We start from the raw sequence: 26324 nt of genomic DNA, 5'->3' as shown, positions 1-26324 counted from the left end.
TTAAAATACATTTCAACTGTTTAAAACTTTTAAAAGTTATAATAATGGTTTTAAATTTATTCTCTCCAGTCTATACAGTTTCTTACCTAAAGGTTATTATCAGAAGTTTGAGAGATCATTATTCAAACATCTTAATTGATAAATATGTATAGCTGTTACAATAAAACCATAGATTTGGTTGGCCAAAAAGGTGATTTAGTTTTTTTCTGCAAAAGACACATTTTTCATTTTCACCAATAACTTTATTGATTTGGATATTTTGAGTATGTCAGCTATCTCCCTCATGGGATGACATTGATTGTTTTTAGTTAATGTCTTGATTTGATCGCTATCAACTTCAACTGGTCTACCTGACCATGGAGCATCACCCAGTGAGAAATCTCCAGCATGAAACTTCACAAACCACTCTTGACACGTTTAATCAGTCACAGCACCTTCTCCATACACTTCACAAATCTTTTTATGCATTGCAGTTTCATTTTTACCTTTCTTGAAATAATAAAGGATAATATGCCAAAAATGTTGCTTATTAAAAAAAAAATCACCAGTTTGGTAAGTTTTTTTAAAAAATGGATGCTGATATGACAGCTATCACAATACAATCTAATATAACTGTTTCAAATGAAGTTAAAGACAACTAATTGCTGCTAGAGCCATTGTACAGAAAAAAACAAATGCACATTTTGGCCCACCCAGTAGAAAATAGTTATGCTCGTGAAATGAGGCTCAAATTCCTCTTTAAAAGTATCTTATTTAAAGCTTTATTCAAATCCAATATTTAATTATCTTCCTTGAAATCTTTGTATTTTATAGTTATAATTTAAGAAAACTGAACATGTTTTTCACCAACCCACATGCAGGTATTCCCTAATTTATTCCAATTTATCCCAGTATTCTGTAAAATATTGCATTTTATAAGTATGAAAAAGACTGGGAAGCAATGTCCTATATGACATTTATTAGTATAGAGCCCCATTTGGGGTTCCATAGGCCAATGCATTGTCCAGGTAGCATACCCATTGTCAGTAATTTGGATTCCATGAGTAAATAAATTCTGATTTCCAAACTACAGATTACAAACCCATTATTGTCCCTACCTATGAGTAGAGAGAAAGGCTCTTCAAGTTACAACTTATTTTTAAAGTGCATTTTGTTTCCTACCAACAGCTTTAAGAGAGCTGTTTTGTAATGTACTTTAAGATGGCTTCTTGAGTAACTCCACCATGCTTGTGCACACTGGCTCAGGTGACTTCCTGCTGGCCAATTTAAACCTCACTTTTCTAGTGCTCCTGCAAGAAAAGGATTGCTTTTGTAAGCCTATGTTAACAGCCCTGATCAAAGCCCGGGCCAGGTAGCTCAGTTGGTTAGAATGTCCTTCAGATATACTAAGGTTGCAGGTTCAACCTCTGGTCAGGGTACAAACAAGTGACACATGAATGCATAAGTAAGTGGAACAACAAATTGATATTTCTCCCTTTTCTTTCCTTTCTTTCTCTCAAATCAGTAAGTAAAAAAATAAAAATAAAAAAAGTCTCATCAAGAAAACCACAAGGAGTCTGCAAACTTTCTTCCTTTTTAGTTCTCCTTCAGTCTCTTCTGACCCACCAGATCCAATCTTTGAGTTTTAAAATGTTTTTGAGTTAACACCTCTTATTTCACCCTGCTGGATGAAATCTTCTATTGCGTAAGTCCTAATCAGCCAGAGATAACACTGCTGGAGCAACAATTTCACCAGTCCCCGAAAACATAGCTGTGTTTGGGAGATCTCGATGTAGGAAGTTAGGCTAATACTTAGTTCCCAGAAGATTAGGTGTGGTTTTAATGATCTCATTCAAGCGGGTGGGGGCCGGAATGGTTCCATGTTTCTATTTTTAAAATGCTTATAAAGATCATCCTTTGCTGCTCAAAGGCAGCAGATGATGGAGAGACTGGTCTCAGGTTACCATTAAAGGTAACAACCTGGCCAACCTGGTTTACAGAGAAAAAAAGCACTCGAACTTCATTTTCAGCCTAGACTGGGATAATTTGCTCTTGAGACTGGGCCATAGTCCACAGAGCCCCAGTCCAGACCAGCGGATCTTCTCTCTCCTTCCTGGGCATGCAATCTCTGCCCAGTTAGAGCCCCAGGGTTGGTGCAAGCAGAGCTCCCTCCCTCCAGAATCAGAAAGGCAAGTCCCCAAGAAGGGCTTTTCCTCCAGGCGCCTGGGACTTCGCCACTTCCCGAGTTCACGTGGAGAGTTTGATGCAGTTTTGAAAAAGCTTGGGTTCTGGAAAGGGCAGGGCGTGGCCTCAGAGTGAAGAGACGTTTGAATCCTGGCACTTTCTGGCACGCTCAGAGTCCAGGTGGGTAAGACAAAAAGGAAGTCTAATATTCTCTCTCCTCCTCAGGCCTGTCTTGCCAAATGCCTGGTTCTTAGTAAGTGCTTGATACTAAGGCAGTGTTGGAGGGGGTCGCGGGGTGTCGGGGGGGGGGGGCAGGCGTGTGGCGGTGACGAAGGGCAGGCTGCAACTCAGTAAGTACCGGGAATGTCCCGCCAAGTGGATTTCGTGAAAAGAGGCGCCATTTCCCTAGAACTCCTGTATCTTCCAGTTTTGCTTGGAATAAACTCTTTCCACCCAAAAAGGGAGAACACTGTAAACAATCTTTGATCTTCTTTCCAAGCAGGACAGAGAATCCAGGATTCACAGCTGGGGTTAGGAGGTAGAGGTCAGTTGACACACTTCGTCGTGGAGCGGTGACATAAAATAACCAGGTCCAATAAAGAACAAAACCAGGTTTTCCTGGCGGAGTACACCAGCCACCCTCCAGGTGCTCGCCCCCTAGCTTCTGGCCCAGCCTACGGCAGCCTTTACCAAACCTTTAAACCCAAGTGCGTGCGTGAGTCCGGACCACTGGTAGTAGCACTATGTCTATGGACTTGAACCGGAACCTGGACGAGGCTAGAGAAGGCCAGGCGAAACTGCACTTCCTGAAGCACAGCGAGGACAGCACGCGCACCCCTCTCCCCAAGGGGCGTGGTGGCCGGGGAAAGGGACTGGGCTTCTTGCTGTCTGGGCCTGGGATACCGGAGTAACACCCAGGGCGCAAGCTCATTAGGAAATAGGATCTTCTTCCAGAGACTGGGACGGGTTGAAGAGGCGCGGTCGCGCTTAGTAACTCCACCAGGTTTTTCCGGCCAGCAGATCCGAGGGAAAACTCAAAGGTGTCTCAGGCCCTCGACTGCTGTCCCCGGCCCCTAGGTGGCGTGGCGATCCTCGACTCCGGAGCTCAGGGTATGCTCCTCCCCAAATGACGCTCGCTCCTCCCTCACCTCGCCTTCAGCACCGCCCGGGAGCCCCGAGGGCAAACGGGGGGAGGACGGAATTTCCCTGCGCTAGGGCTTCGGCTTCCCCGCAATTCTTTCTGTTTACAGAGAGAAAGGGGAAATGGAAAAGGCGGGGAGGCGGTGGCTAGAGTGTGCTGCGCCGCCCCTCCACCGGCTCAGACGCTGTGAGTCAGGGGCCGACGAGGGCGGCCGGAGATCGTTAGTCCAGTCGGGTCTGGACGACGCACCAAGCTCTGGGGCCGGTCGCCCTGGCTCCGGCCTCTGCCACCGCCGGACCTCGGGGCCCTGGCGCTCCCGGTTTTTGAAGGACGGCCACCTGCTGCGCGCAGAGCCGTCGGGGAGGCCGTAACTGGAGCGCCCAGGCTGCGGGGGCGAGCGAAGGCAGCAGGTAACCCAGAATTCGGGGGCTTAGGGGTATCTTCTGGTCTCAGTCCTCCCCGATACTCCAACCGGTCTCATCCTAAGAACGAGGGTTCCCCCAAGGCAGGGGGTAGATTCCGGGGCTCCGGAAGGTGGGGGCGTGCCGGCCTTTTGCTCGGCTGCGCTTCCGTCCTTCGCGCGGGTCGGGGCTGCGGCCACCACCGCTGGAAAGCACCTTGCGCAAGGGTCTCACGCGGGGTAGACTCGCGACTCCGCCCCCTTCCTCCTCCTTCCCGGATCCCTAGCGTGGTAGCAGTGTGGGCTGGAGAGTGAGCGGGGCAGCAGGGACCCGTGTCACCGCGCCTTCCACCGCGAATGCCTCCCGGACAGCTGCACTCTCCGTGCCGACAACCGGTGAGTGCACCTCAGAGGCTGGGCGCCCCGCTGCCATCGCTGACAGGACAGGCGCTTTTATAATTTACAAACCCTTAAAAACTCCCTTAACTTTGAGGAACAGGAGGAGGATGGGAGTAAGGGTGGGAGCTGGCGGAGCAGAGAGGAATTTGAAGAGCTGAAACTTAATTTCATGCTTATACCCTCTGGTGAAGGGTGGTTATAGAAGAGCACGAATGCCGGGGTTTTGGTCTGAGAATATTACGGGGCGAAAAGTTATTTCACAGATACTTCCCGGTAGTAATGCGTTATCAGGACCCCGAAATTCTTCTAGTTCTGGGCGGAGAACAATGCTTAGAAGGTAGTACGAGCTTATCCCAAAAGTTGACAGCGAAGGCCACTAGCTGTCTTTAAGTGGAACATTGCAGTGTCTACCTGTTTCACATTTGGAAAGATACATGTTGATTCGGAATAAAGGTCGTCCTGATAAACACCGGGAACGAAACATTAATACAGCTGCTTTACATGTCCGTGGCCTGAGTCTCAGGTATTTGCCAAGTAGAGTATAATCTGCTTCCAGGAGACGCCCCCAACTCTGATCGATTGAATTTGTGTGCAACATCGCGGGCACATGGGCCGTTCAGGACGGCGTCCTATAAGGAAAATTAGGTGGTTGAGGAATCTAGAGGGTTTGAGGCAGAGTGGCGGTGCTTCCGCACAGCTAACTGCACCATCCTGGGGCTTTTTGTAAGCAAAAAGATGTAATAAGAGATGTGCCGTGAGGGTGAACGTGCTATTTTAGCAGAAAAATCGTTTAAATGGGAAGTAATTCAGGTATGATCATACTTTGTTAGGATGCCGGTAACCTTAGCCATTTTCATTCCCACTTCCCAGGAACCCACACTTTTGTTTATGTAGATGCAAGTAGCCAAGAGTATAACCTTAATGTTTAGGAATAGGATTTCCTCTAAGTTTTATGGATGGTTTCTGAAATAATTTGAAGGAAATTATTTTGACTGAATTTACCCATCTCTCCATTCCTTCAAGTGGCATAGTCATCTACTTGGTTACGAAGTAGGCATTTTATGAGGATTTTAAAGCGCGTGGGGGAAGGGTCTTTATTGTTAAACTAGACTACCTTCACAATCCACACTTTTTCTACCTGGGTACCGATCGTGAATAACTTGGAAATCGTTAGCACATTGTCTGCTAAATTTAGGCTTGGAAGTGCTGAGGCTCTTTGCAGGGATACTTAGTGGGCGGACTGGTCATCGGAGTTGCTCCGGGAGCACTGATTTGCGTGAGAAGAGCCTCGCGTTGCTAGGGAATTATGCCTGGCTCTGAAGATAGTCTCAGTCACAAACTCCTCCACCTCCTCTGCCCTCCTTCACGGCCTCTTTGCCTCTCCCCTTCCCCTCTTGCCCTGCCCTGCCCCCAATGCGAAGTTTAGGATTGTGTATTTAACCTCTTACTTAGGTTTTACATACAAATACTTAGCCTTTCTGCAGGATTTAAAAAACTGTAATCTGTCTTTCCTCTCTGGATCAGCTGACGGACTCTTAAACTGTATGGACTTTTTCACCCTCTTTCTTGAGTCACATTATTATTAGGAACTTTATTTTCTCTCAAGTCAGCCATTTGATAAGTTAAGTCCGGCAACCTTGGAACTTTCCAGCCAGTGGAGTCCTAAATCAGGCTATTTTTGTTTTAACTTCTGTTTTTCAGTAAATTCTACAAGTAGAAACTGCAACTAAATGGTTCAATGAAACCCAAGTCGAATGTCCCTCCCTTAACTTGAGAAATTCCTTTCATAACTCAACAAACTCCAAGAGTGTGTAAGATCTCTGAGGAGGTTTCTTTTCTCTAACGATGTAACTGTGTTGATAACAGCCATCAAACCACTTCATAGGTTTCTGCTATTTTTTCTTTGTCTCTTAGATACAATCTTTAAAAGCTTTCTGTGAAGAAGCTGGGGACTAGGTAGCCAAATCCCAGTTGCAGATAAGAAAGGAGGCCTCATGCAGTGTCTGCAAAGTCGGGTGGCTGACACAGTCCTTGAGTCTTTTATGCACATAATAGCACTTACAAATGACACAGCTTATTTACTCTGCACCAGGCACTGCTCGAGCACATGAGCTGCTTTATTCCTCACAGCCATTCTATGAGGTCGGTGCTGTTATGATTCCGTTGAACAGATGGGGGAGTTTGAGATGCACAGGCTAAGGTACTATTGATCATGCAGGCATTAAAAGGGGGACCAAGATTTGATCCCAAGCAGTGTGAGTCTAGATGAAACTTCAGACTGCAGGATGCTACCTTGCTGTTCTGAAGCTCAATACATACATCAGAAAATGAATGTCAAGTAAGTTAACGATGACACAAAATTATATGATTCTCTTCTTTTGTTTCTAAATTATTAAACTTTTAAAAATTGTGTTAAATTTATTGGGGTGACATTTGTTAATAAAAATTATATAGGTTTCAGCGTACAGTTCTGTAATACCTCATCTGTATATTGCATGCTTCTTTTCTGAAATGAAATTCTCTCAGAGGCCAGCGGCTGAGGGGTGAGTTGCCTGTGGGACGTTTCCTGGCGCCTCATACTGGAGCTCCAGGCAATTGTGTGTTTATTGTTGTTTTTGTTTTGGTTTTTTTTTGGCTGTGAGTTTTCAGTGTGTTAGGTTTTTGCTCCTGTGCATCTCCAACGTCTTTCAAAGAGAGGCGGTGCTTTCAGGAGCACAATAGTTTAAGAAGACATACAGGCCTCCAGATTCTTTTAGGTCTCTTACATTTTTTTTACCTTTAATTCTTTAGAATGGAGTTGTTCTAAAATTCTGAGCATCATTTTCACCCTTGGTTTACCTTCTTTTTCTCATTTACAGGTCCCCAGGTGTAGCACCTGATTTGTATATAAGAACTAAGATATAATAGTGGCTAATATAGCTAATTGGCCTTAACTTAAGTCTTGCCTATGATAAATTTGGCTTTCCTGGCCTCTTTCTTAGACCACAACTCCTCGAGGGTCATTGATCTAGATGTTACATTAGCTTTCTTGGCACCTTGAGATGTATACTCTGTAGTATGAAAAAATTCTGGTCACAAGAGAGGCCAGCTGATTCACAGGTTTAATGAGTCTTCTTTCCCTTTTTCATACCCATCACAGGCAGAAGGAGGATTTGAGGATTTTCCCATGTCTAAATGAGCTTTTTAAGTCATTTGCATCAGAATTATTCCTGAAACTTGATCTATCATCATGAATTTGCTTAAATTAAAATCCATTTTACATGCTTCTAGCTTCCAGGCCTGAATTTTATTTGCTAGGTTAGTTCCTGAATTTGGTAAAGTAGTTCTTTTTCTTTAACACCAAAGGCATAAAAAGGCATAGAGAAGCATGCAGGGAGGGTTGCCCCCTTGGAGGAGCAGCAGGGCTGGAAATTGTAAAGGGCCTGGAGCCTCAGCTTCTGGGACTTCTGAGCTGTTTATGTTTAGGGAAAGTTTGTTTTCGGTGGCTATGGCTTATGCCACCTACTCAGTGAGTAAGGAGTAAGCTGTCTGGATCTCAGGTTTCCCCTCTGCAAAATAAGTGAGCTGGATGGTTTATCTAAGGTCCCTTTCTTCATTGCCATCTTGAATTCACGCATCTATAGACACAGCCCTCATTTTTTAAATAAAGGCATGGAGAAGCCCTATCATTTTATGTCAGTTTCCCATTGATTTCAAATGCCAACACAAATATAGTGAACAGGGTATTTATGTTTTCTTTTGCAGGCTCTCTGGAAAGCACAACAGTAATGGAGTACATGAGCACTGGAAGTGATAATAAAGAAGAAATTGATTTATTACTTAAACATTTGAATGTGTCTGATGTAATAGACATTATGGAAAACCTTTACGCAAGTGAAGAGCCGGCGGTTTACGAACCCAGTCTAATGACCATGTGTCAAGACAGCAATCAGAACGAGGAGCGTTCAGAGTCCCTGCTGCTCAGTGGCCAGGAGGTGCCTTGGTTGTCATCAGTCAGATATGGAACTGTAGAGGATTTGCTTGCTTTTGCGAACCATATATCCAACACCGCGAAGCGTTTTTATGGACACCGACGACAAGAATCTGGAATTTTATTAAATATGGTATGTTTTTTCCTCATCAGTTGAGTGCTGTGTTTAGCTTTCCCCCTGCAGCTTCATTGCATGCACAGTGGCATTTGAACTTGATTTAAACCGACTGCCAAGTATGATTTTTAAAAAATATAACATCTGTAAGAATCACCTTCATGTTAAAGATACAAAAAGAGCCTTTATTAAAAGTTCCATTGAAAGAATTTTGGTAGTAGTTCTACAAATAGGCAATGAAGCAGAGTGTATTTTAATTTAACAATTCATTAAAAAACTGATTCATCAATGAAGAAGAGGAGAAAGACTTAATGAGAATCCTTCATTTGAGAGGGGAATAATTAATATTTCTGAAGGCTGACTTTTTTTTTTTTTGCTTTTTTTCTTGTCACATCTGGAAAAGTCACAATATTAATACTGTATAAATTCAGTTTTTGTAGAAATGTAGTGTGTAGGCAGTAAATAGCTATCTACAGATTCACTCTCTTTAATTGACAAAGTATGGATGACAAATGACATATTTGCTTAGTCCCAAGTATGCAAATAATCCAAAATATTATGACAACATTTTGTTGCCATAAGAGTAGATCAGGTGATGTGTGTAGGTGTGCCTGGCATTCTCTCAGTCTTTAGTATGTCAGAGGTGATTGTAGGTGTTGGCTAAGGGTGATCTAATTTTTGAAAAAGAACAATTAAAGGAGTAGGTGGTAACTTGCAGAACATGCTTATCGATGAAAGTGACTCCCTTGCCTTTGATGCATATAAACAGCAAAATGGCTAATGTGGGGAGGTCAATGCTAAACAGTAAAGAGTCTGGACAAAGAATTTAATAATTTGGGGGTTTTTGCATACCGCATTCATTCAGTAAAAAGCACAGTAATTTAGGTCAGCTATGTAGTGAATTATTTTGTTAGAAACCTGTTATCTGTAGTTCAATTTGGAGGAAGATTACATTTTGCATACTTGTGTGACTTATTTTGGTCTGGTATACCAAATTGTATTTAATAGTTGACAAAGTACTTAACATTGACTGTTCTGCTGATCATTGAACTAGAAGGAAAACCTGATTTTCTTAGTTAAAATACATCTGGAGAACTCTGGTTCTAGATTATATATAGGTCTATAATGACAAACACAATTGGTTATGTATTTCTTTTTTCTAACATTTATTTGTGAAAATGGACATTTTAAAGGAAAGCATGCAGAATAAACAAATTACTTTAGCTAGTAAATATGCAGAGGCTTAGGTATGCCTCTCCTTGTCCATCAGACTGGTGAAAGACAGGACATGGACCTTCACTGGGAATGTACAGAAGGAATTCAGGAAAATTAGAAGGAGTCCAAAGAAATAGCTCCCTGAAGGTTTTGGAATTTAAAAAAGAAAACGGCTAATTCAGAAAAGGAGAGAAATGAAGATATTTAAAGAAAGTGAAAATTTTAGGTCAACAAGTGTAAGTGTAGAATGGCAGTTCCTGTCATCGAGTCTGTGCTCCGTAAATGAAGAAATCCATATTTTGGAGGAAATTTAAGAATAGGACTTATATTGGGTTGGCCAAAATATCTGTTTAGTTTTTTCCCGAACTAAAAGACACATTTTTCATTTTCACCACTAACTTTACTGATTTGTATATTTTGAGTACGTCGGCTCTCTCCTGCTCTTGGCTTCTAGCGGGTGGAGGCCAGGGAGCTGCTAAACATCTCCCAATGCATAAGACAGCCCCACAGCAAGTAAATATTTGGCCAAAATGTCAATAGTACCAAGAAACTTCATAAACCATTTTTGATACGTTCAATTCATTACAGCACCTTCTCCATATAGGGCACAAATCTTTTTTTTGGCATTACAGTTGCCTTTTTACCTTTCTTGGAATAACAAAGCATAATACTCAGAAAATGTTGCCTATTTCCTTCCATCTTCAATGTTAAAATGGCTACACAAAAGTTCACCAATTTTGATAAGTTTTTAAAAAATGCACGCAGATATGATAGCTGTCATAATACAATCTAACAAAATTGTTTCAAATGAAGCTAAAGATAACTAAGCACTACTAGAGCCACCATACGGGAAAAACCCAAACGGACTTTTTGGCTAACCCAATAATAAGGTAGGGATCTTGAAAACTTTAAAAAAGATTTTTTATTTTAAAAATGATCAAGAATGTAAAATATGAAGCAAGAAGACTTAAAAACAAAACAGAATAACCGGAGCATCTTAAAATCCACAGGGACATAGACTGTGCGTCACTGAGAAAACCAGCCCAGTGTTGGATGCCTCTGGGGGCCGTGGTTGGCTTTCCTGTCCCTGCCCTTAAGAATCAGCTCAGTCCCTGTGACTGCTATACCCTGTCGCAGCTCTGTGTTTCATGAGTAATAATATGGGAAATGTGACTTTCCATCCTTGATCATAGCTAGACTGAGACAAGAGGGTACAGGAGGCAGGGTTTGCTTTAGCTCCCTTTCATCCTTATGTTGTGGTCTCCTTGGAACCATCCTGTGGTCAAAACCTTTCTCTCCCCATGGTCTTCCCCCTAATACACTCTTAAAAATTTTCTCTTTTACGCTTCATTTGCCACTCTGTCTCTCTCCTTTACAAAATGACAGCTAATGATCTGCCAAACAGCTTGGTTCCATGATAAAATCTACTGTAAGTGTATCTACGTATGGACCAAATGCTTTCATTCAGGTGTTCACCTGTTCATTTGTTAGATGTAGCTGAAGCAGCCGCAATGTATTGGGTGCTTTTCCAGGCGCTGGAGATACAGTACTGAACGGTTTGTGCTTTCTGGTAGCTTATTGCCTGGTGATTGCAAGAGGCAAGTAAACAGGCAATTATAATGCAATGTGGTACTTCCCAATACAACTATGCTATGACTGCTGTGGGGATGGTCAGGCAGAGTGCCTCACAAAGCCACGGGGTGGGGGGGTTGGGCAGCCAGGAGGCTGTCAGAGAGGCTTCCAAGGGGAACTGATGCCTCTGTTCCTGAGTTAGAGTCAGCCAGACAGAGGGGATGGGGAGCAGAGTGTTCCAGCTGAAGAGAGGAGCATGTGCAAAGACCTGGAGGTGTGGAGACATCATGTGTTCCAGGCAGCTAAGCACCACACGCCTGTGGAGTTAATTAGTTAACTAGGGTGGAGGAACAGGAATTACAAAAATATCTTGAAGCCCAGCCATGTTAAATGATGGTCTGCGTGTGTGTGCAGGCGTACACTCTTTTCCTAAAAATATTTCATAAAGATTCCACCAACTTCCAGCAGGACCCAGGGAAGAAACTTTAGGAGACTAACACTGGGGTTGCTTTGTGTAAGAGTGCTTTGCTTTTCAAGTTATTTATAATCTAGACAATTCGTAACCTGATCTGGGATGAATAACCTAAAATGGGTTCCAGACACTTGACTCTGGAGATGATAGAAGGAGCCAAAGGGCCCAAAGGGCTCACTCCCCGATGTGGGTGTGAGACGCTGCTTGCTGATTCTCAGGGGTTAGTCATGGGGTCCCTGCTTCTCAGGGCTGGAAAATCCTTAAAGATACTGAGTCAAACCGTCCTCTGTCTGTTGCTGAAATCACCCCACTTATCATCTCCAATAATTGCCTGAGCTGTGAGGAGGAGTTAATCATGTAGTGCGACATTTAATTTCATATTTGGCCAATTCTGATTGTAAGGCAGTCTTTCTTCCCTCCCTCCCTCCTTCCCTTCTCTCCCTCCCCCCTTCTCTTCCCTCCCTTCCTTCCATAAAACTAAAATTCATCTCTGATTCCTCTTAGTCCTATTTCTACTCTTTGGCCATCAAAAGGTAGATGGAATGAGTTGGACTGCAGGCCCATGAATTGAAGTGCTTGTGTATGTATCTCAGCTCTGAAATGGATTAGCTGTGTGACCTTGGCTAGTTAGCACACCCTTCTGTGCCTCAGTGTACTCATCTGTAAAATGGGTAACATGCCAGCGCTTACTCCATAGGGTTGTTGTTAGAAGAAATGATATGAAGGCACGTGACCTGTTTACACAAAGTGAGTGTTGACAGAACACAAACAATATTGCAGTATTTGTTGTATATAATTGTTATTCTCCTTCCTTGTGACAGTCCTGTCAATATTTTGAAAATTGTACATTCCCTACATCTTCCCTCCTCTTTTACAAACACGTCCCCTAGTGTCTGCTACCCCTGGGCTATTGCAGTGTCAGCTTTCCTCATCATCTGGGGCTCCCTCTGAACGCAGGCCTGTGCCGTGCCTGTCTCGTAGCCTGAAACAGGAACGCAGTGGGCCATTTGTGGTATGACCAGCAGAGTGAGACAGGACCAGCTCTGCCTCTGTTCTAGAGAATTGGCTGTTTTAATGGAGCCCAAGGACTCATCCATTTCACAGCAGCCACATCTCACAGGCCTCTCATGAAATGGATTTTCACTGAAATACCCGAGGATTTTTCTGAAGCGCTGCTCCTGGCCCACTGTTGTCCAATACCTATGACAGTGACCTGGATGAGGAAGTCAAAAGCTTATAATGCATGCACTTGCAGCTGAAGAACTGGCAGAAACATGCAGCGTGGAGACCCACAAGGGTATCTGGTGGGGCCCCTAGAAAGAAGAAGAAGGAGGGTGAAAACAAAAGCATCTTCAACCCAAATAAGGAAGGTCTAGAGTGAGGGGAAAACCAGGGGCTGTGCAGAACGGCAGAGTGGCCTATCACCCTGTGCGCTAGGGCCTGTCATCAAAGTGGCCATGGAGAACTCGTGGGACATTCTGAGGGGATGCCCTGAATGTGGCAGATTGTGAAATACGGGTAAAGGCACTTGCAGGATTTGATGCAAAGAGGAGAAGGCTAAGGTATGCTCAGTGACATGTAAACATAGGCTTTTAATAACTGGGTTTTGATCATGCCTTAGCTTTAATTACAGTTTTCTAGAAGATAAAAGGCTCATCCAAAGAAGAGGAGTGGTGACTTTGGGGTCAGACAGCTCTGAGTTTGAATCCTGACCTTGTCACTGACTAGTGAGTTACTTAACCTCTGAAGCCAGTTTTCTCATCTGTAAAAAAGGAGATAAAAATAGCACTTACCGCGTAGGACTGTTGTGAGGCTCCGATGAGATAATGTGTAAAGTACTGAGTATAGTGCCTGGTCGACAATTAGCACTCAGTGTATGGCTACTATTATTATGCTTTATCCTCTTGGATAGAATAAGAGGACACTGGGTCAAATTGGATTATAAGAAATTTTGGTTAAACAAAAGTAAAGCTTTCATGCAAGTGTGTTAAACACTGAAGTGGATGACTGAGAGGCTATGGGGAAATTGGATCTGTAAATATTTAATAATAAGAAAAGCAAGTAAGAAACTATTTTATACATAAATATATATCTATATTTAAAAAAAGAAAGGTAATATTCAAGTACAGTTGAATGCGGTGAGCATGGCTCTGTTCAAATGTGGAAGAGGACTAGATTCCTCACGTTCTTATCTGTAAGAAGAGGCCTCTAGTAACTTGAGGTGACACACATCTTGAAAGGAGGTCCTATTTCAAAGGAGTCAAACCTGTGGTCTGTCCTTAGTCCTCTTCCCTCCAGGGCTCTGCATAGGATCCCGCATGGAGGCAGTGCTCACGTATTCAAATTTTCAATGAAGTGACTTCACACTTCTAAGTATTAGAGTTATTCTGTTTCCTTTCCTGACTAATAGTGAGCACAGCTGTTTGTGGAGTGTACAGCTAAGATTAGCAATGGTGGAGACGGAGTGAATAACCCTTACGGTCACTAGAACCACTCCCGGAGCAGAGGCCTGGGAGGAGCCTCTGCCTCTGTACAGGAATCTGGGGTCTGTTCTTTTCCCATGTGATCTGCAGTCCCCGTTTGCTTTATTTGTGCTTGAAATAACTTGATGCTGTTTTGATAGTTCCATAATTCCCAAATTCAGTATCGAGTTATACTTAGGAAAAACTTGTATTTTTGAGACACTTTATCCCTTGGAAGAACACCTTAAATGTTTTTTTTAGGCCTGTACTCCATGTCCTATCTCCTGTGGACTACCTTATTAATTTGTTTTAGTTTTAATTATTTCTCTTTGTCATATTTTACTCTTTGAAAATTGAGATAGACCTTATATGCAGTAAAATGCATAGATCTTAAATGTGCAGTTTGTAGAGTTTTGGTAAATGCCCTCACTTCTAACCCACACTGCTATCAGAATACATCTCTTGGTTTGTGAGTGGACTGGTTTTGAAATCTCTTGCTCTGAGTGCTTGCTCACGAAATCTTAGAGGTCAGGGGCCATCTGTCTCTTATGTGTAGCTGCCTCCCTAGCACCGAACACAGTGCCTGGCACGTATTATGCACTCAATAAATATTAAGTGAGTAAGTAGATGAGAAATAATGCTGCCCTTACTTTATTTAGGTAGCGCTGTCAGCTCATAGCTCTGGCATAACACATTGTTTTTCAGAATCCTCCATGATCATTGGTTTATTTCCACACTCTCTCTGGATGCATCATGTGTGAGGAATAGCTATGCGGACTAACAGGTTAGCACAGTCTAATTGGAAGCAAGTCACCTTGCAGGCACAGTTTATATTTATGCAATCTTTATTTTCAGCCTCTTGGTCACAGTAGTCACGCTCCCTTAGGTAAATCATTTTTAAGTTCAACTTGGCAATTCATGACTCCTTGAGTAGGTGGAAATCTGATCAGGTCTGACCAGGGATGGACATGTTTCTGTTACATGCTTTCTCTGCCTTGCTGGAACTCTAAATATAGTCTCTGTACACTGTTATGATTACACAGTGACACTAATTTCAAACACTGCATGTAAGTATGCAATCTAAAGTAACCAGTTTTTAGAGGGCGTGTCTTAGAAAAGGACTGTGCTGGAATGCTCACCCTCCTGCATTTTTATTTGTTGTAGGTAATCACTCCCCAAAATGGACGCTATCAGATAGACTCTGATGTTCTCCTCATCCCCTGGAAGCTGACCTACAGGAATATTGGCTCCGATTTCATTCCTCGGGGGGCCTTTGGGAAAGTGTACTTAGCACAAGATATAAAGACTAAGAAAAGAATGGCATGTAAACTGGTATGTACTCTGTAACCAGACAGCACACACTGCATGTTTGGGATTGTGGCATTGGTTTATTTATTAGCATTACTCAAAACTTGTTAGCCTTTGACTGGATCTTGTCTGAGGCTGCCCCATCCAAAAGCATCTGTATTTTATGGATTTGCTTGCTTCCTGGGGCCGTTCAGCTCCTAAGTCTGTCACAGTGCATAGTTGATTTTAATGTAGGATGCCGTGATAAAAAAAAAGGAAGTGCTGGCTAATTTAGCACCAGTTTGGATAACATCATCTAACACCATCCCTCTTGTGGTAAGAGCAGGTGGAGAGGCACACTGCTATAGGAGCAAAGCTTGTGCTACTCCTTTAGTCCTACCTGCTGTGGAAGTGCCACACAGAGAAGCAGAAACTGGAAAGGATTGAATTTAAAGAGGCCAATTCTTGAAAAGATCCCATCTCTTCTTATTAACCAATCATAGTGCATATGGTCACCAAGAGCTACATACTAGCATGTTCATGGCAGCACTATTTGGAATAGTCCCAAGAAAATAAATGATTTACAATGATAATAATAATGTAGAGGAGTCTCCTAATCATTATGTTGGACTAAAACAGCCAGACACAAAATAAGATCTGCAGTATGAGATTCTACTTATATCAAGGCCAAAAACAGGCTAACGAAATGCATGCTGTTGGAAGTCCGGTTGGTGGGCTGCCAGTGACTGGAAGGGGCCTGGGGTCATCTCTGGGTGCTGGGAGAGTTCTGTTTCTTCATCTAGATGATGGTTACATGGGTGTGTTCAACTGATAATTCATTGAGTTTGATACTTAACCAGTGTTAAATTTTTATGTTTGTCTGTTTTACTTTAAAACATTTTTAAGTGCAATCAAAATAAACTCACTTGATTTAACAAAAATAAAATAAAAAATTGTTGACTATCACCCCAATCCCTGTTGTCAATTTAAAAGATTGACAATATGTTAGCCTCATTTGTTCCTTCATAAAGATTTGGTGGACTCTCTGGGATTAGAAGGAAGAACAGGTGTCATAATAAGCCATGTGAAGCTTGCATTTAGAGGGGACATGTTCAAGTTCTTTTGAAAAAACCTGGTGACATTTTATAAAGTTCTTAGAATCAAAGTGTCCCATGTTTCAGTTTCATCATAAAAGGCATGGAAAAATAGCTTGTTTGTTTTCCTTGTAGTACTTATATTTGATTTTTAAGCTATATTTTTTCTTAAAAAAGAAAAACATATGATTACCAACCCCAAAGAGATTCAAAAGAGAGTAGGCTGAAGAATGAGATCCCTTTCCTTGAGGAAACTACTGTTAATGGGTTCTTATGTATGCTTCCAGAAAGTCTCTATGGACATATAGTTTTCTTTTTTTTTTTTAATTGCAAATGGGAAAATAATATATGTACTTCTTCATCTTGCTTTTTTCATCTAATTATATTTTGGAGACATTTCATATCTACACGGAAAATTTTCTTTATGAATGACTTTTTTTTTTAATCCTCACCTGAGGACATGCCTATTGATTATAGAGAAAGAAAGAGGGAGAGAGGAGAGGGAGAAAAACATTGATATGATAGAGAAATATCAATCGGTTACCTCTCACCCCCCCTGACTGGGGACCGAACCTTTAACCTAGACATATGCCCTGACCAGGAATCAAACCCATGACCCTTTGGTTTACATGACAATGCTCCAACCAACTGAGCCACACTGGCCAGGGTTCAGTCCTTATTTTAAATGCATTGTTAGAGCATGAGCTGTGGGACGAAAGACATATTATTTCATGACATGAAATACTGAAAAATGATCTAAAATCTAAGTGTTTTAGAAATTACATCTATAATAGAAATTATATCCCTTTTGATTTAATCATAAATGATTTTTTGGTTGGCTTTCTACCCTCTAAATGAAAATAATAATTTACACATTATTTTGTTTTTAATTTTCTCATTTTGGACTGTTTAAAGCTGACATAGTGCAAAGGCAGATAACAAGTCAACGTTATTTTAACAAGGCAATACAATTGTAGGCAGATCAGGGCACCTTCAGGGCATTTATTTGTTTTCTGTTTTGTGGCTTGACCTAAATTACAGTCATCCCGTGGCTTCTAAGGGGGAGTGGTTCCGAGAAACCCAAAGATACCAATATCTTCAGATGCTTACGTCCCTTAGCTGGCCCTCCTTATCTGGGGTGTGGAGCCTGCATTGTCCTGGGTTTGTTTGGAATCTTACTGGTATTTTTGTGTTTTAGATTCCAGTAGATCAATTTAAGCCATCCGATGTGGAAATACAAGCTTGTTTTCGGCATGAGAACATCGCTGAGTTATATGGCGCGGTCCTCTGGGGTGAAACTGTCCATCTCTTTATGGAAGCAGGCGAGGGCGGGTCTGTTCTGGAGAAACTGGAGAGCTGTGGACCAATGAGAGAATTTGAAATTATTTGGGTGACAAAACATGTCCTCAAGGGACTTGATTTTCTACACTCAAAGAAAGTGATTCACCATGATATTAAACGTGAGTTATCTTTGTACATGTACCCTTTTGGCTTGAAGAGACTAGTTAGACAGGGGGCAAATGGATGCTTTCCTTCAATCTAAAGATCTTTAGAGGCATGGAGTGCAGCTCCCTTGGAGCTCTTGGCGCTTTCTTCCTTGGTGCTTCTGAAACGCCTTTTAGAATCAAGAGGGGTCACTAGAACTTTCAATGTCATAAGGAAGGGTGCCTATCCAATTGTGGGAAAGATTAGAGCCACACACCTATTAAGTACTGCCTATGCCCTTATGGCTTTTAAAATACTAATTTACTTAAACACACAGACATACAGCCGCATCTTTTTGAGAAATAATTAGCTTTTAAATTTTGAACATCAACTTGGCAATAGTTTATTTAACAAGCCTTCACTGACCGCACTTGTAGGAGCAAGAGATAATGAGGAAATGCACAGAGAAACCTACTATGGAACCTTAAAGATCAGTTGGGCTACCAGAACTTGCCCTGAAAAAAAATGTGTATTCTACATTTTTGTTTTAGAAAATGGCTTGATAATTTTATGTTTATAGCACAGAATTTGAAACTCAAGCTCTTGGTCATTATTGTATTTAACTTTAGAGCTATAATTGACAAATAACATTGTATAAGTTTAAGGTGTACAGTGTAATGATTTGATAAATGTTTATACTGCAAAATGATTACCACAGTTAGGTTAGTTAATTAATGTTCATCACCGTACATAGTTATACTCTTTTTTTGATGGTGAGAACTTTTAAAATCTACTCTTTTAGCAACTTTTCAATATACAAAATGGTATTGCTAATTATAGTCATGATGCTGTGTGACATCCCCAGAACTTATTCATGTTATAACTGAAATTTTTATCCTTTGACCACATTCACCTACTTTCCCCACCCGCTGGCTCTGGCAACCACGAGACTGTTCTGTTTTTATGAGTTTGGTTTTTTCAGATTCCACATATAAGTGAGACCAGTGTTTGCCTATCTCCGTCTTATTTCACTTAGCACAATGCCCTCAAGTTCCATCTAAGTTGTCACAAATAGCAAGATTTCCTTCTTTTCTTAATGGCTAAATAATATTCCATTACACACACACAGATCACATTTTCCTTACCTGTTTTTCCATCTGTGGACACTTAGGTAGCTTCCGTGTCTTGGCTGTTGTATCTTGAACATTGTTAGTGACTACAGTCATTTGCATCCACCGTGGCTGAATTCTTGGCAGATCTGAAGTGATTTCACCTACACTCTCAGCCTCCTCTTTTGAATATATTACACATATTTCAGTAGGGAAAACTTTTCAATCTATTCTGATTTGGGACTTGCTGTTTTAGATAATGTTTTCATTTTATTTATGTGTATATAGACAATTTTATACTAAAGATTTTCTTCTCTTTACAGCTAGCAACATTGTTTTTATGTCCACAAAAGCTGTCTTGGTGGATTTTGGCCTAAGTGTTCAAATGACTGAAGACATCTATTTTCCTAAGGATCTCCGCGGAACAGAGGTATAATTATATTCCTACAAGAATGGTTGATATCTTATAGAATAAAAATAAAAAATGTTCTAGCATTACCGCGGAAAGCACAAAGAAAGGGAGGAAAAACCATTGCATTAAATTTTTATTGTCATTGGAACATATTTAATGAGTTCTTGCTCTGTGCCAAGTGCTTATTTTAGATTTTAGCCATTTAAATGAATTATATATTTTAACCCTTACCATAATCCTCTTATTGGTAAATACTATTATTATATGCAAGTACTATTATGATTTCCATTTTACAATAAGAAAACGAGATTGAAGAAATTAAAATAAAGTGCCCATAGCTTCTCAGCTAGTTATAGATCTGGAGCTTGAACCCAGTTTTTTGTGAGTCTAAAGTCTAATATCTAACTGCTGTATAAATTTTTAATATAACTAACATATATATTCATAGTTTATCTAATATTACTGTTTTGGTTCATTTACAGCCACAATTTTCATGGTTGTTAATAATATTTATTGATAACTGACAACATTTTAGGCCTATCTTTAATCCTAGGGATCTCATAATAAACCTCAGGGTTGTTATAGCTTAAATATATTTTATTGAAGATGTAAACTAGTTATAATACTTACATTTGGGAAGCAAAATAAAGCAAAACCAAAACAAAACTTTCCTGAATCTAAATGAGATTCAGGGAAATACATTACTGGGTTTTCAAATAAAAATTAACATTCACATTTTTAAGCTGAGGAGTTGATTCACATGGCGAGTATCTGTTGAGCATCTGCTGGATGGTGGGCTGTTGTAGGACCAGGGATGGGACATGGGACAAGGCCAGCAAAGATCATGCCCTTGGTCGTACTTCAGCAGTCCTTACTCTTTGGGGGAAGGAGCAGTGTTAAATTTTGCTGAATCATTAACAGAGCAACAACTTAGTTCACAGTTGGTTATGATGGACAATGGGGAATACAATTGGGAAGATAAATAGGTATAGTAGCTGCCTCCCTCACCCATTCCACTGTGGTGGGTGCTTAACTATCAGCCTCCCAGCCCCATGCCCTTCTCTCTACTGGAAATGCCCCCAGAAAATGGAGAAGAGGGCACTTTGCCCCAAGATTATCAGGTCAGTCTTAGTATTCAACCTAATAACCACCCTTAATCTAGCTGGTAGATATATTGATTACGCTGAATTCAACTGCAGTGCCAAAAAAAAAAAAAATCTTCATTTCAAAACAACACTCTATAAGCCTTTTCCTTCTTTTTAAAAAAATACTATATTTATTTTTAGAGAGAGGAGAAGGGAGGGAGAAAGAGATGGAGAGAAACATCGATTGGTTGCCTCTCTCATGCGCCCCATCTGGGGACTGACTGGGCTTACAACCCAGGCATGTGCCCTGACCAGGAATCAAACCAGCACCTTTTCACTTTGCATGATGAGGTCCAACCAATTGAGCCACACCAGTCAGGGCTATAGGCCTTTCCTTAACTCTCACAAAGCAAAGACTCCCCTGAGCAGCAGAAGAAATCCTTGTTTTTGCTGATATTACTGAAATTATTCTGGAAAATGCTTGAGAGAGGATTCTTGATAGTCATCTTTGAGCAGAATAATATTCAGAAGAGAACACTGTAGACTTTTTTAAAAATGCTTTAGTCCAGGATGTTAAGAATACACAAAACCTAATAAGACTCAATGCTGATGACAGTCTTTTTTTTTTTTTTTGGGAAAATGTCCAGCATATTTTGGCATTAGTCAGAAGTTCAGATACATGACACTATCATTTTTCCTGGAGCCAGCTTGAGAAACAAACTGCTTATGGTATTAAAGATGGAAAATACCTTTTTCTTCCTGGCAGTATGATCAAATCAAACATTTTGCAATGGCTGGAGGAAGACATGCCCTTTCTGGGATTCTCTAGCAAAAAAAGAATGTATGCTAGAGTATGAGATAATCATACTACTCTTGCATAGTATATGAATCAGGTTATTTTTACCAAATGTAAATTGCTTCAATTAGCTTTGGTGTTTAGTGTTTATAGTTATAAACTCTCTTCTAATCAACCTGCATTTACTATATGTGTGGTACTCAGGAGCCGAAATTTGATCATGAGCAAGGCTGTGAAGTCACCAGTGGAATCTTATCAGCAAGCTTGTTTTTTACTCCTCATACTTAAAGGGCCAATAAGATATAGTGAGTCAAAGTCAACAGTGCAGATTTGCTTTCTGTTAGAACCTTTTCACTTGACTACTTCATAGCTGTAGATGATTTTTGATCACTGCAGTGTAGCTTGTCAGTGCGCACACTAGTAACCTGTGTTTGATCTCTCTCTCTGTCTCAGCATTTATGTTCAAAACATTATATTGTAACCACATAATATATACAGTGGGTGGGCAGAGTAGGGTTATAGTTGTGAGCACTTGAAACACAGAGTTTATTCTTGTATTATTATTTATTAATTATTATATTATTTATTAGTAGTACAGCTGTAAACTTACTTTGACCACCCCTGGAGACAGGGTTAACCTGGTATATATTTAATCTATTGTTTTTTAATTAGATGGTGCAGAGAAAGAATAAATAATGAATGCAGATAGCTAATTAGAATCACAGTTATAGCATGGTCCTTTTTAAAAAGTTTTTCTTCTGATTCAGTGTTTGGTCTTTATGTAAGTTAACATGTAATTAACACATGTGTGGACACACACACACACACACACACACATACAGAGGCTCTTTCCCTTTCTAATAAATGTGCTGAGAGGTGAAGGCCTTGGCCCCTGACGTGACACCTAGGTTCCCCGTGCCGGTGCCCGTGCCTGCGGGCCTGCCACTCTCAGAGCCCCGCCCAGGTCTTCGTGCCTTCAGTCAGCCTGCCTGCAGAGCCCATGAGCACCAGGCCCTGCTGCCTTGGCTCTTGCAGAACTTGAGGAAGCGGGAGCTCTGAACCATTGAGCCCTACAGCTCTGGGCGATCCGCCTGAGCGGCAGCAGCCAGGCCACCAGAGGGACAAGACATTGCTGTCCCCAGATGTGTAGTCACATAGAGCCTGCAGAGCCCCATTGCACCACTGCTGTTGGTTCCACCAACAGTAAATACTTGGCCTAATCCTTCTCCTGGGGGGAGAGGGTGGGCACCCCCTACAGACAGTCCTACCCACTGCATTACTTTGTGATGATACTGAGTAAGAAAGTCCCTCAAGATCTGTCTTTGCCTCAAGGGAAGTTTGAGAACAAGAAGGTTGGTCTGGCCAGTTTGGAGGGGGGCAGGGAGAGAGAGGGAGAGAGAGAGAGAGAGAGAGAGAGAACGAACACGAGAGAACACTCAAGCTAGCCCAGAAGTGTGTTATAGGAAGTAGTTGAGCAGGGTTTAGATGGGGAAACTGGGCAATTTCCCCAGTTTCTGTAAGCCAGGTCTTTACTTATTTACTCTGAAATGTATTCTGGGAACACTTACCCCCTTCTCATTAGTCATATAACAGACAGTATAAAATTTCTTAAAGTGAAATAGTGTTAACTAAGATATGTCTGGACCAGCCATAAATACTGATCATTGGGCACCAGGGTTTTCTCTCTTTTTCTTTTTCAAATGTAGAAACAAACACTTCTTAGGAAACTATTTCTAAATCTAGGCCTACTTTTCAAGCAGAGACTCATGAAACCAAATTGAACTTACACAGTATTAACATGGCCATCAATGTTTAGTCACTGGGCTGCATGGGAAGTAGAAATAACTAGTTCATAGAAATAACTAATTAGGATCACTTTGACAACACTTCGCTTTTTAAAGTTCTTCCCTTTCAAGTGATTAGTGTTAATACCGTGTGGACTTCTGCCACCTTTTATTACTGCAAGTAATTACTGCAGGCAATTTAGTGACAAACATGAAGTGAAGAAGACTATTTGTGGTGTCCATTTAAATATAGAAGGAACTGGTGTTTTAGCAGAAACATTAAATATGCATCAGTGCTTTGCAGAACTTTGATGAGCGGGGACCCCAGGCGGCTGGCCGCTACTCTCCTTACCTCATAGGAACAGAGCACCGGTGCTCCCCGGAATGGAAGAAGGTGCAATAAATATGGTGCTGGGGGATGAGCCAGATTCCAAAACTGGATTGGGGAAACCCAGACAAATGAGGGTAGTCAAACTGATGTTCTTTGCTGCTGTTTCAGATTTACATGAGCCCAGAAGTGATCCTGTGCAGGGGTCATTCAACCAAAGCCGACATCTACAGCCTGGGGGCCACGCTTATCCACATGCAGACGGGCACCCCGCCCTGGGTGAAGCGCTACCCTCGTTCAGCCTATCCCTCCTACCTGTACATAGTAAGTAGGAGTCCACCAGGACTAACAGGGCGGGATTCCACCTGCTCAGGAAAGCTGCTCTCCTTCCTGAGTGGGATGGTGGTGAGCTAGTGACCCATGAGAGGCAGCTGAAGGTTCTTCCCGCATGGAGGAAGCCCCATTCTCGCAAAGAGGGCATTGCTAGTTTAGGGGGAACTTACTAAAATGTGTGTTGGGCATTAATAATATGCTATTCTGTTAGACATATAATAATAAAATGCCACTTAGTAGCCTCAGAGTAGCATAAACCTGTGAGCCAAAGCAGTTGTATATGTTCTTTGAACACTTAAAAAAAAAGTATTAGATTATAGATCCTTGCACCAGCCTGGCCTGTAGTGAAACAGACAACTCCCATTTTATTGTTGGGAGATTCAGGAGCAGATACTTCCTCATTACGGCATGGTGATCCATGGGCCACTACTGAGATACAAAGCTGCCAGTGTTTATTCAAACTTAGCATGTACCTCTTCACTGAGCCAAAAGATGGGTTTAACTTGGTGTTTTTAGGAAATTAAAGGGTAACTGGCTTCAGGGTATGAACTGTATTTACTGCAGGGCGTGAGGTGGGAGACCAGTGAGTTTCCAGGTCATATTGCTAGAGTACTTTCCCTCTCGAGGGGATGTTTTCATGAACTGGTGCTAACAGGGCTGGTTTGTTGATAGATCCACAAACAGGCCCCTCCATTAGAGGATATTGCCGATGACTGCAGTCCTGGCATGAGAGAGCTGATAGAGGCTGCCCTGGAGAGGAACCCCAATCACCGCCCCAGGGCCGCAGATCTCCTGAAACATGAGGCCCTGAACCCCCCCAGAGAGGACCAGCCACGCTGTCAGAGTCTGGACTCTGCCCTCTTTGAGCGGAAGAGGCTGCTGAGTCGGAAGGAGTTGGAACTTCCAGAGAACATTGCAGGTATGGACACCCTGCTGCTTGCTCTGCCCCGGGCTTCCCTTCTTTTTCTGTCAACATCACAATGCTGATGGAGTGTGAAAGCACTTGGAAAAAAATAAGAAAGGGACTTCTTGAGTGCCATAAATTCTCTGAGAAATTTCAGCAAGAATGTTAGCAAAAGCATGTTTAAAAAATGGCTAATTTACTAGCAAGTTGTAACAGGTTTTTAGTGCAAGTGTAGGTAACACAGTCATTGAGAATTGCCTCTGACTTGCTTTTATGCAACAGAGAATAACATTCGTCTTCAAAAGCAAATCAAGCAGGACAGTTTTGCTGTTGGTAAAGAGCAGGGTTCTGTGAAGTGCAGTTATGGTAAAAGCCACTCCAGTCTTTGCTTGGAAACGTCAAGGGCACTGCTCTGCTCAGCTCAGATAAAATGTTGTTTGAAGTCAATCTGCATTTCTGTCTTCCTGTGCTTAAACAGCTATAAATCTTTCCCATTTAGGAAAATCAGCACATATTCCCAGAGCATTGGATATGCATAGGAGGGGTTTCTATTTTTGATATTAAAATCTGTGGCATTCTTAATCCATTTAGGTACAAACCCAGATGTCAAGCCTGGAATGCTTGTTTGCATTTCTGTGCTTCTTCTCTGGCTTCTCCATATTTAAAGAGAACCATCTGGGATGTTGGAAAATATACAAGGATTTCTAGCTAATTTCTTGCTGTCATTCACTCTTTTTTGAACTCTCTTGTGTATGACACATTACCTAACTTAGCACATGGTTTTCAGTTCTGTAGCTCTCTAGTAAAATCAGGGCTTGAATGCTGTTTCATTAGGCACGACCTATTTTATTTTATTTTTTTGCAGGAAAAAAACATGTTTTTAGTATTGAACACATTTCCTGGTCATTTATTTTACTTTTTCAATGATTCCCTTTTCAGATTCTTCATGCACAGGAAGCACTGACGAATCTGAGATGCTAAAGAGACAGCGTTCTCTCTACATAGACCTCGGAGCCTTGGCTGGCTATTTCAACCTTGTCCGGGGCCCCCCAACATTAGAATATGGCTGACTGATGACATCGTTAGCTCCAAATTAAGACGCCGCTTTTATCTCCTGGAAGCTAGTTCTGCTGACTCTACACAGGGGCTCTGTCTAGTGCATTGTACCACTTAATAGCTGGCCCTGTGGGCTCCCATGACTCATGAATGTGACTCCATGTGGCTCCTGTGTGTTTGATTTGTGGAGCTGCCCTGGTACCCACCAGGTATAAAGGTTCTCATTTCTCAGGTGATGTGACTAAAGAGGAGGAAGTTAAGCATGTCTGGAAGGATCATTTCTGGTGACTGATTTCATTCACTGTGCACTTTGCTCAAAATTTTAAAAATACCAATTTTAAGAATAATATATTATCCTAAAATTACTATTCTTGGTTCTAACTTAAGTATGGGAATTTCATTTAACTCAGAATAGTTGTTTTGTATATATCGATGTATATTATATGTTAACTCTCTGAGACTTCATCAGTGGATTCTAGTTTAAATTAAAGTCATTCTATTTTGGGTGAATAGAACAACTTGAATACTGTAGCAATAAGCTGAACTAGGGTCTTGAAAGTGGCTCACTGACTCGAGAGGAGCCCCTGTCAGCAGGCCACTAGCGATGGTTCTGTTGTGTTCCTATGGAAACATTTTGTACTGTACATGCTATGCTTAAAACATTTAAAACATGATGTTTTGAATGTGGATAACACTGTGTAAACCACATAATTTCTGTACATCCCAAAGGATGAGAATGTGACCTTTATGAAAAATGGAAACTTTTGTCAATTCTTAATGATGCTACTTTTGTACCTCCTAT

At 41.6% G+C, this 26324-nt stretch overlaps 1 protein-coding gene across 2 annotated transcripts; it reads left to right on the top strand.

The window, feature by feature from the left end:
* Positions 1-3502: 3502 nt before the first annotated feature.
* MAP3K8 (mitogen-activated protein kinase kinase kinase 8) lies at positions 3503-26324 on the top strand. 2 transcript variants are annotated; one of them, XM_054592095.1, is made up of 8 exons: positions 3503-3714; positions 7848-8206; positions 15074-15241; positions 17489-17750; positions 19148-19254; positions 23401-23553; positions 24235-24481; positions 25406-26324. In XM_054592095.1, the coding sequence occupies exons 2-8, from the start codon at positions 7871-7873 to the stop codon at positions 25534-25536; spliced, it is 1404 nt and encodes a 467-aa protein (XP_054448070.1). In that variant the 5' UTR covers positions 3503-3714; positions 7848-7870; the 3' UTR covers positions 25537-26324. The 2 variants fall into 2 exon arrangements, with proteins under 2 accessions (XP_054448070.1, XP_054448062.1); XM_054592087.1 differs by lacking the exon at positions 3503-3714 and adding an exon at positions 3898-4100.

Source organism: Pteronotus mesoamericanus, unplaced genomic scaffold (assembly GCF_021234165.1).
Source record: "Pteronotus mesoamericanus isolate MK-2021 breed Mesoamerican mustached bat unplaced genomic scaffold, CSHL_Meso_final contig_130, whole genome shotgun sequence".
NCBI classification, from domain to species: domain Eukaryota; kingdom Metazoa; phylum Chordata; class Mammalia; order Chiroptera; family Mormoopidae; genus Pteronotus; species Pteronotus mesoamericanus.
Note: the sequence above shows the minus strand (reverse complement) of the source record. Positions and strands in the feature narration are given on the sequence as shown.

Coding starts and splice junctions, on each gene's coding strand:
- MAP3K8 (XM_054592095.1), top strand. CDS start 7,871: ATGGAGTACATGAGCACTGGAAGTGATAATAAAGAAGAAATTGATTTA. Junction 19,255..23,400: donor AGGATCTCCGCGGAACAGAG/GTATAATTATAT, acceptor CTGCTGTTTCAG/ATTTACATGAGCCCAGAAGT. Junction 23,554..24,234: donor ATCCCTCCTACCTGTACATA/GTAAGTAGGAGT, acceptor GTTTGTTGATAG/ATCCACAAACAGGCCCCTCC.